Here is a 10,000-nt window from a genome sequence, read left to right on the forward strand (position 1 = left end):
AACATTTATATTTTTAACCTCTTACGTGTACATGTAATTGAGCTTTGGCAATAATGTTCCTGAAACATTCATGCCAATAAAGCATTCTTAAATTGAATTAAATTGAGAGAGACAGAGAGAGAGAGAGGGACTCTATGCTACTCTCCAATCTACTCTCTACTCTTAAATCCTATTTCTGTTCTCTCTTGTGCTTTTGTTTCTCTCTCTACCTTTCTCTCTCTCTTTGTTTCTCTCTTTCTTTCTTTCATTTGTTCATTCATCCCTTTATTCATTCATCCCTTCATCCCTTCATTCTGCCTATCTGTGCTCCGCCCCCTTGTGTTTATCCCTCAGCCTGTGAGGGTCATGCTTGGCGTTAAATACCACCCTGTACATCATCTGCATCTAATCCATACCTCCATCTCTGTCATCCCTCGCTCCTGTCCTTTTTCCCCCCTCTGTCTCTCCCTCCCTTCCTTCCTCCCTCCCCTTCTCCATCTTTCCCCTGCACAGTGAAAGTCAATGAGGCTTGCAGAGACAGTCAGTCTATCACCAGCACCTTCATCATATCTGTGCGCGAGGGATGAAAGATGGAGGTGTTTGGGTCACACCCCTCCCTCCAAAAGCAGAGAGAGAGAGTGAAAGAGAAAGAAAGAGAGCAAAAGACAGGGAGACAGCAAGAGAGAGAGAGAGAGAGAGAAGAGAGCAAAAGAGAAAAAGAGAGAGAGAAGCAAAGCAAGGGGGGGAAGTAGCGGCAGGCAGATCATGGGGCTGTTTGTCTTGACTTGTTAGCCGGCGTTGTCCTGGGAGCGGTGTTGGCAACTGCAGCCGGGCCCCACACAAGTGATGTTTTTATTTACTTCTTTTCTTCTCCTCTCCCGGGGTCTCCAGGGACGGCCTGGGCACACACTGGACCATCTGGGCACATTATGTGGACACACACACATACACACAGGACACAGGACACCTTGTCAGCTGGACCAGTCACTTTCACAAGAGTCAAACTCACTTAGGGAGTTTAAATCTCAATACTGATTGTAATGAACGGCAGAATACACTGCTGTTGTCTGGAGCAGGTGCTAAATCACCACCTGTTTTTATTTCAAATGGATAAACCAACCACTGTTATGCACAGAAACCTATGTTGCTGTTCCTTTTGAAACTTGCGCTTCTTTAAAAACAGTCATGATGATTGATATTATCAGCTTTCCATATGCAAGAGGCCTCAGTTCAGCAGCTGAACTGAAGTGAGAAGTTGGCTGCTTGGACAGCTCGGAGGAGGAGTCGGGGGGGCATATCTCTCCAGCTCGGAGGACCGCTAAAACTCGAGCTCGCGGCCGCGCCAGTGCTTTGATTTATTGGCGCATTTGTGTTGTATTGTATTTTCCCCCTCTGCTCTTGTGATTTGTTCTGTGATTAGGGTGCTAGTGTATGTGTAGGGCCCAGCGGAGCCAGATAATGGCCCGTAGTGAGCGTTTCAGACGGAGGCCAGAGTGTGTGTGTGTGTGTGTGTGTGTGTGTGTGTGTGTTTGAGGCCGAACAGCGTGACCTGGAGCCTGGAGAGTCCCACTCTCCACTCTCTGGTTCTGCCCCAGTCCAGTCTCTCTCTCCGGTCAGTACTCACTGAGGGGGAGATTAGGCCTGCGGTTAATAGAGGAATAGTGTGTGGTGTGTGTGTGTAGGTAGGAGTGAGAGTGAATATCATGTTGTTGAGTTAACCCTAAAAACAGAACCCAATGAGGCCACGCCACTATAACAGACACAGAGACTTAATAACAATAAAGTCAAACTCTGCACGCACAGAGATGTTAAGTAACTAACTAAAAATGCTTAAGTACAGTACTTAAGTATGAATGGGGAGTATCTGTACTTTACTTGAGTTTTTATTTTTCACTACATTTAAATGAAATGTATACTTTTACTCCACTACATTTTCATTAGCAGCATTAAATAGAGAGTAGGCTGAGGTAATGTGGGCCGGTGGTAACATAGTGGTTAAAGCAACACCAAAGAGTTTTTTTGTACCTTAAAATAATGTTTCCAAAATCGTTTCAGTGGTCCATCAACTCGTAACAGGGTGAACGGCAGTTTCTGCATTCACTTCGCGGCCTTCTATCAGCTATAACCGCACTATGTAAGTTTGCCGGATCGGGTAGCGGATCTGTAGTTCGATGGAATGAGACATGAGAAACTACAAATTTGACTTGCATCTGATGTCGCAATACTGTACATCGTACTTTCATAAAATCATGCAACATATTCTACCTTGTCTGTGGACATTGTTATTTGCAAAGCTGGTGCTGGATAAACAAATAGTGCGTGCGACAGAGGAAAAGTTCTTTGGTGTTGCTTTAAGCCTGAAAAGTTGTGGGTTCAATTCCCGGTGTCCACCGCTGTGCCCTTGAGCTTAACCCCAAGATGCTCCGGGCACAGTGTAGTCCCTTGTAACATAAGACACCAAGTTGTAAGATGCTGCATGAACTTAGTAGCCTATCCAAAGTTCTGACTGCTTTCTTTTACATTAAAAGCATAGCGAAGGGAGGGGGATGTCACCCCACCAGGCCTTTTACTAGTGCTTTGTACTGCTGCTTTCAGTACTTAACTAGGTTTTATAATTGGCTACTTGTCATGTTAATAATAGATACTTTAAGACTTAAGATCTATGCTTATAGATTACTTTTACTTAAGTCATTTTCTTATGAAATATCTGTACTTCTACTCAAGTGTGGGTTTTGGATATTTTATACAACTCTATACACACACACACACACACACACACACACACACACACACACACACACACTTTCTGTGACACTGGAACCCTGGCTGCATGTAGGATGATTTTTCGCTGGGCTGACCGCGAACAGGCATTTCGTTTTCTCCCACGTCTCTCTCCGAACCTCGCAGCCCTCCCTGAAACCACAGGCAGCTTTGAACTGTCTGCTGTCTTTTGCTTCTCTCTCTCTCTCTCTCTCTCTCTCTCTCTCTCTCTCTCTCTCTCTCTCTCTCTGTGTCTGTTGGTCTCTATTCTGCCCCCCTCTCTCTCTCCCTCTTTCCACATCTCTCACTCTCTTCAGCCCTCTGTCTGTCTCTGTCTTCACTTCTCTCTCACTCTTGTCCTCTGCCTGTTTTACCTCTGTCTATCACTTCTCTCTCTCTCTCTCTGCACCTCTCTCTTTTTCATTCTCTCCATCTGACCCCCCCCCCCATTTCTCTCTCTCTCTCTCTGTCTCTCTCTCTCTCTCTCCCTCCCTCCCTGTGTGTGTGTGTGTGTGTGTGTGTGTGTGTGTGTGTGTGTGTGTGTGTGTGTTTGGTTTGGCCCGCCTCTCTCTGCATTTATCTGTCTCATTGTGAGTGCTCAGGGGTGTTGCTGTGCGTTGAGTGCTGTGTGTGTGTGTGTGTGTCTGGCCTAGCTTCACACGGCCCGGCCCGAGCTGAGCGGCGCAGGGCCTGTGTTTGCACTCAGCATGGGAAGGAGAGAGAGTGGCGCTCCAGCACACACGCGCACACATGCACACACACACACACGCGCACTGTTCTCCAAACACGCTCGCAGACCAGTCTCAACATACGCGCCAGCCTGAGTCAACACATTGGTGCAGCGTTCCCAGGCTGGGTGCTCGCCTGGCGATGTGTGCAAAAGGAGCTGGTTCGTGCGTTAGTCCCCCCTTTCTCTCTTTGATTCGATAACGGGCAATAAGTCATCACAAGCTCCTTTGTGTGGACGCTCGCCGAGTCGCTCAAAGTGTACACACCTGGAGTGAAATACATCTCCAAGCAGGTGTGTGGAGTGGATAGCTTAATTTAATTCACCAATATGACCGAATCAAGTTACAGTCTCAGTATTTCGTAGCACATTGAAGTGAGTAGACGACGTCCAGAGAGACCTAACCCAAGTTGTCGGGGGAGAATCGACACAATCTAACCTCTGTACACACAAACTCTTGCCCAACCTCTCAGACACAAAGCAGAGCCAACAGCCTCGCGTCTGCTCCCACCGTTCTGCCTCTTCTCTGCAAGCGCAAGTCCCTGCTCACCGAGGGCCGGTCTCGACACGTCCCAGCGCTCGCTTGTCATCGTCCGTCTGATTTCCACTGAGCACAACCAGCCTGGGCCTCTCCTTCCACCACTACTCTTCTCTCTCTCTCTCTCTCTCTCTCTCCCCCCCCCTTTTTCTCCCTCACCCTCCTCTTACCTCCCTCACACTCTCTCTCTCCCTTTCCCTCTGTCTATCTTTGTCCCTCCCTCACACTCTCTCTCTCCCTCCCTCTCTCCCTTCTTCACTCTATCTATCCCCCATCCCCTTCTCACCACCCCCTGTCCTCTCACTCATCCGTGCATTGAGCACCTTGTACCCACCGGGGTGTGCAAGGTATGGCACAGGTGTGTGGGTTTGGGGTGCTGGCTGACACACACACACACACACACACACACTTCACACACGCTCACACTCACACTCACACACACGCTCACACACACACACACACACCTCACACACGCTGTTTCTCCTTGAGATCAAGGAGAATGTAAGCACATAGGCCTAACTCCCTGGAACAGTACCATCAGTGTGTGTGTTAATGGAAAGAAAGTTTCTGATTGTTTACAGCAATCAGTTTTGTGTGTGTGTGTGTGTGTGTGTGTGTGTGTGTGTTTGAGGGTGAGGTGATGAGGGGTCTGTTTAGGCACTGAGGGTGTTTATACCTCATGTGTGTTTGTGTGTGAGTCTGAGATGTTGCAGAGGTCCCATTGGAGGTGTCGCATTGTTTAGAGTGGAGGCTAATGATGGCGTGTGTGTGTGTGTGTGTGTGTGTGTGTGTGTGTGTGTGTGTGTGTGTGTGTGTGCGCGCGCAGTGTGCGTGCATGCATGTGTGTGTCTGGCTGTCTGTCTTTAATGGTTTTGCATGTTAGTGTATCTAAGGACAAGATCCTGTATGCTTTTGTGTGTGTTGGATGATGAAGGGTTCCAAATGGCAATGTGCTCTATATAATGTGAATAGTGCAATGGCTGTGTGTGTGTGTGTGTGTGTGTGTGTGTGTGTGTGTGTGTGTGTGTGTGTGTCTTGGTGGACTGTGTGTTTGTTTAGCGCTGTGATTGAGTGCAGGCGCCTCAGAGGCCTATGGATGCCATCTGTATTCAGACTCCTCTCTCTCTCCCACCCCCCCTCTCTCCATCCCCCTCTCTCTCTCCATCCCTCTCTCTCTCCACCCCCCCCCCCCTCTCTCATCCCTCTCTCTCCACCCTCCCCCTCTGTTTATTTAGTCTTTCCCTCGCGGTCTCCCTCCAAGACCCACTCACAGGACATTACTCAGGTTGCCATAGTGATGGAGATATGACTGTGTTACTGTGATAGGGTGATTTATTATGGGAGGGAGGGATTGAGGAATGAGGTGTGTACTGCTTTCAATCCCTATAATCTCAACACAGTCAGTATAACGCAGAATTGAGTTGTAAGTTGTGTTATAAAGTTGAAAACTGAAGAGCAGTTGAGAATGACCATTCTTTTTCTTTCTCTCTATCTTTCTCTCCCTCCCCCCTCTCTCTCTCTCTCTTTCTCTCCTCTCTCTCTCTCTCTCTCTCAGGGTCAATACCTGCCTTCGGACCTCCTGTGCCCAGAGACGTTCACATGGGTGCCCATAGAGCAGTGTGTGCCACGACTTGACGCCTCAGCCTACGCTCGTCTCAATCAGGACGGCCAAGCAGGTATGCCCCGGAGCACACCCACCCCGTGCCACCCCACACCGGATGCCACTCCTCAGTGACCCTATATGTTGTGCCAACCACCCTTGGCACCCTGACCTCCAGTATCCATGTCTGCTAGACCAGGGGTTCTCAAATTATATGAAGCCAGGGACCCCTTACAGGGCAGAAACATTTTCAAGGACCCCTTCATAATCGCAACACGAATTTCAGCATAGACCTAATACTATTTGTTCTGTTAGATGCATTGGCACCTTGAATTCTAAAATAAAATACCATGTTAATAACATTATAGGCCTAAGTTTAAAAGGAAACATTTTATTGCATTTTGACATAACTTGAAAATAATGTCAACTTTTGAAGGAATGTGTGTAAAATGAACTGTATACCAAGAGAGTATGTAAGAATAAGAGATGTAAAAATGAACGGCAGCAAGAGAACACAGCATAACTAGTGCAACAATGTAACAGGCTAACACGTTTTTGACTCATCAAAATAAGTAGTGCTGAAAGACTGCTGCAGTAAGAAACAATGTGCATGTATGAACTCTTAACCAGAAAACACACTGGACTATATTGGATCATATTCCATGCATTGAGAGGGGTATGATTAATTCATAATTGTTGATGTTGATGATTTTCTTTACTATTTTCAATAAATCCAAACTCTATATAGCAGCCATCATATTTTCACAATGTACTGGGTTTGGGGTTAGCATTTGTCGACTACCTCAAACACTGATGCTAGATCGCTTTCATTCATTCATTCATTCATTCATTCAGTTGTCAAGGACCTGAGGTAGATAATCTAACAGATTGACATGATATAACATAACAAAGAGATTCTATTGGTCCAAAGTTTAGGTGGGCGGGAGTAATGAACGCAATATGCTTGTTTTATTGGACAGAGACTAGACCAGTCTAACATAAGGCCTGGGGGCCAGATCAGGCCCACCAGCAAATTTCATACGGCCTCCTAGATGTTTTGGTTAGGGGGGAAAATGAGAAGAAAACAAAACATTTTAAAAAATCACATCCAGTTGCCTTCAACATGAGCAATATCTCTATGATATGATTAATTGATTAAACCTAACACTACAATCCTCAAGAAGGAAGAGTCTGCAGAGATGGGGACTTGAGTCTGAGACTTGGACTCGAGTTGCACTTAATGGCCTCCTTACACCAAACAACTTTGACAAGATTTGGGAAAGATTCTTGAAAGATTGTTGTCTTTTGAGTAAAGCTTGAATGGGGCGCATTAGTTAAAAGATTACAATCTTTCAAGAATCTTTCCCAAATCTTGTCAAAGTTCTTTGGTGTAAGGTGGCCATAAGTTGCACAAACAGTGACTTCAGACTTGACTTGCGACTCCACCTCAAAGACTTCAGACTTGACTCGGACTCGAGCTTCGAGACTCGTGAGTCGTGAACAACCTGTATTTCGTGCAATTATTGCTTTTTTAAATGTAAATGTATTCATGTATTTCTATTTAATTTTATTGGTACATACGTTTTCCATTCCGTGGAAATGCATGGATTCCAGTTGCTGCTACTGGAAGACACTCGGTATCATGTTTCAACACACTTTATGTCAAAATCAAACCGGAATTCTCCTTTAAACTAGCATATATCGTCACAGGTGACAAGCTAAAAATCACAAAGTGTTATGCTAATGCTGGGAACAGGAAGATTGCATGTTTATAGTTGGCCATATGATGTGACAGACTTAGGTTAATATTTCACCAGGTCCGAGGGCTAAAGGGATGTGTTCGCATTAGACTATACGATGTCCTAAATTGGAGACCCAATGTAAGTTCTGGATGTAAAGAAAATTAAGCTAACTCCATTAAAGCATACATGATTTTCAGTTTCACATCCACTATTGGCTGCCCACATTTTATTTCAGAAAAAAATATGATGGATGTTGGCAGGGTTGGAATTTCACGACGGCCATGGCCGTCATTGCCCCTTGCATTGTCCGTGATGCCTCTTTGAAAATCGGAGGTTCACAGGTCAATGTGGCCTTGGTGCCCCCTTCTTTCAATATTCTGCTTTGCATCCGACTAATAGCATATTTTATTTGGCCTATGGCCTGTCAAAATAATCTTAGCATTCACAGTGCAAAATAATTTAGTCTTTTACGCAGTGGAGAAAGTGACAGTGCACGGTCATCAGACATTACATGTATCACATCACATGAAAGAGCTTTTTCTCAGCTTTTAAACGATGTAAAAATCTGAGCCTCCTTGGTTTAGTTCTTGCTCTATGGGCTTGTGAACTTCGACACCCCCTCCCCCCGTAAAACTGGCTGTATCTTGGAAAGTATTGATCTTACATAAAAGTAATTTTACAGTGTGTCTCCTGGGTACACCTGGTAATTTTTTCAGAATTTTTTGAGACCTAAGTGCGTGGGCCCTGGTTGAATTGACATGGAATGACCCAGCTTTGCTCTTCCATCGCACTAGCTTTAGGTTTTCCACCTGATTCTACAGCTTTGTTGTCATTCACATGGTGGTTTATGTGCATAGGTGTGAGTGAGGAGGAGCAGCTCAGAAGTATTGGACCTTGTGGATTGAGGGCGCATCCTCCAAAACTGTGTGTGTGTGTGTGTGTGCCTTTATCAGAGTGGATGTACGTATGAATTCTGTGTGTGTGTCTCTCGCTCTGTGTGTTTGAACGGCCTGAGTATCCCGGCAGTGTCTCCGCTCCAGTGTGTGTGTGTGTGTGTGTTGTAGCTGCTGGCAGGCTGAGGTGAGCGGTGTGGCCGACGCCGAGTCCTGCATTCTAACACAGCTGATTATGAGCGTAATAATAATAGGAGGGCCGACTGTGAGACGCCGCACACATGCAGGGGGAGTGGAGAGGGGGGAGAGAACACACCGCACATTAGCAGGGGAACGTGACCTCGCACAGCCTTCCTCAGGGCACACCGCCTGCCTGCGCCCACACACACACACACACGCACACACACACACACACACACACACACACACACACACACACACTTTATCTGGCTCTCTTGGACTCAGACACACACACACACACACACACACACACACACACACACTTTATCTGGCTCTCTTGGACTCAGACACACACACACACACACACACACACACACACACACACACACACACACACATACACAAACACACACTCAGCCTTACACTCTCTTTCATAGAGACAAATAACCTCTTATGTGCATATGCCCCCCCACACACACACATACGTTGATATACACTTGCACGCATATGACATGCATAGTCATACACCTGCATACTAATAGAAGCAGTGTTTGTATCACTACTTGTGTAAACACACACACTATCACTAACACTGACACAAAGCTGAGCCCTTTATATGACACTTGACCCCAGACAAGGTATATGGTCTCTCTCTCTCTCTTTATCTCTCTCTCTCACTCTCTATCTTTCTTTCTTTCTCTCTCCCAGGAAGTTGTGCCTATCTGTCTATTCAGCTGAACACTCATAAAGCTGGAACAGAGCAGAGCAGTTCAGACTGGCGCCACCATTAGCACTCACATTGTTACACACACACACACACTCCAAGCTCTCTCTCTCTCTCATCAGACACACACACACACACACACACACACACACACCTCCAAGCTCCCTCTCTCTCATCAGACACACACACACACACACACTCCAAGCTCTCTCTCTCATCAGACACACACACACACACACACACACACACACTCCAAGCTCTCTCTCTCTCATCAGACACACACACACACACACACACACTCCAAGCTCTCTCTCTCTCATCAGACACACACACACACACACACACACTCAAGCTCTCTCTCATCAGACACACACACACACACACACACACACACACTCCAAGCTCTCTCTCTCATCAGACACACACACACACACACACACACACACACACACACACACACACACACACACACACACACACACACACACACACACACACACACACACACACACACCTGTCCTTTTTCTTTCCCTGCCTAGATCTCTCACTCTCTCAGATTAATAGTGATATTCGCCCACTCTTCTCTACGTCACCCCCCTCTCCACAATTGTCACCCACCTCCCTCTTCTCCTCCTCCATGATCCCTCTCTCTCCTCTCATCATCCACATCTCCATGATCCCTCTCTACCACTCTCTCCTAACTGGGCTGCTTAAGACAATATCATGCCAGCTCATTCCAAAGCAGTGAGTGAATCCCTCCCATGTCTTAGTCATTCCTCTTTCCTCTTCCTTTCTTTTTCTCTCTCTCTCTCTCTTTCTGTTTGTCTTTCCTCTCTCCTCCCCCCTTCTTTCTGCCC

The 10,000-nt window shown here is 46.4% G+C and overlaps 1 protein-coding gene across 5 annotated transcripts in view; it reads left to right on the plus strand.

The window, feature by feature from the left end:
- The window catches only part of LOC125311580 (arginyl-tRNA--protein transferase 1), a 97,988-nt gene that overhangs the window by 70,505 nt on the left and 17,483 nt on the right, over nucleotides 1–10,000 (plus strand). For 4 of the 5 annotated variants that reach the window (XM_048269788.1, XM_048269786.1, XM_048269785.1 and 1 more), the window contains exon 11: nucleotides 5,560–5,680. In XM_048269788.1, the coding sequence (XP_048125745.1) occupies nucleotides 5,560–5,680 (121 nt within the window). Of the gene's footprint in view, nucleotides 1–5,559; nucleotides 6,333–10,000 lie in introns of those variants that run through there. The other variant, XM_048269787.1, reaches the window with a different exon arrangement.

Source organism: Alosa alosa, chromosome 18 (assembly GCF_017589495.1).
Source record: "Alosa alosa isolate M-15738 ecotype Scorff River chromosome 18, AALO_Geno_1.1, whole genome shotgun sequence".
Lineage (NCBI taxonomy): Eukaryota > Metazoa > Chordata > Actinopteri > Clupeiformes > Clupeidae > Alosa > Alosa alosa.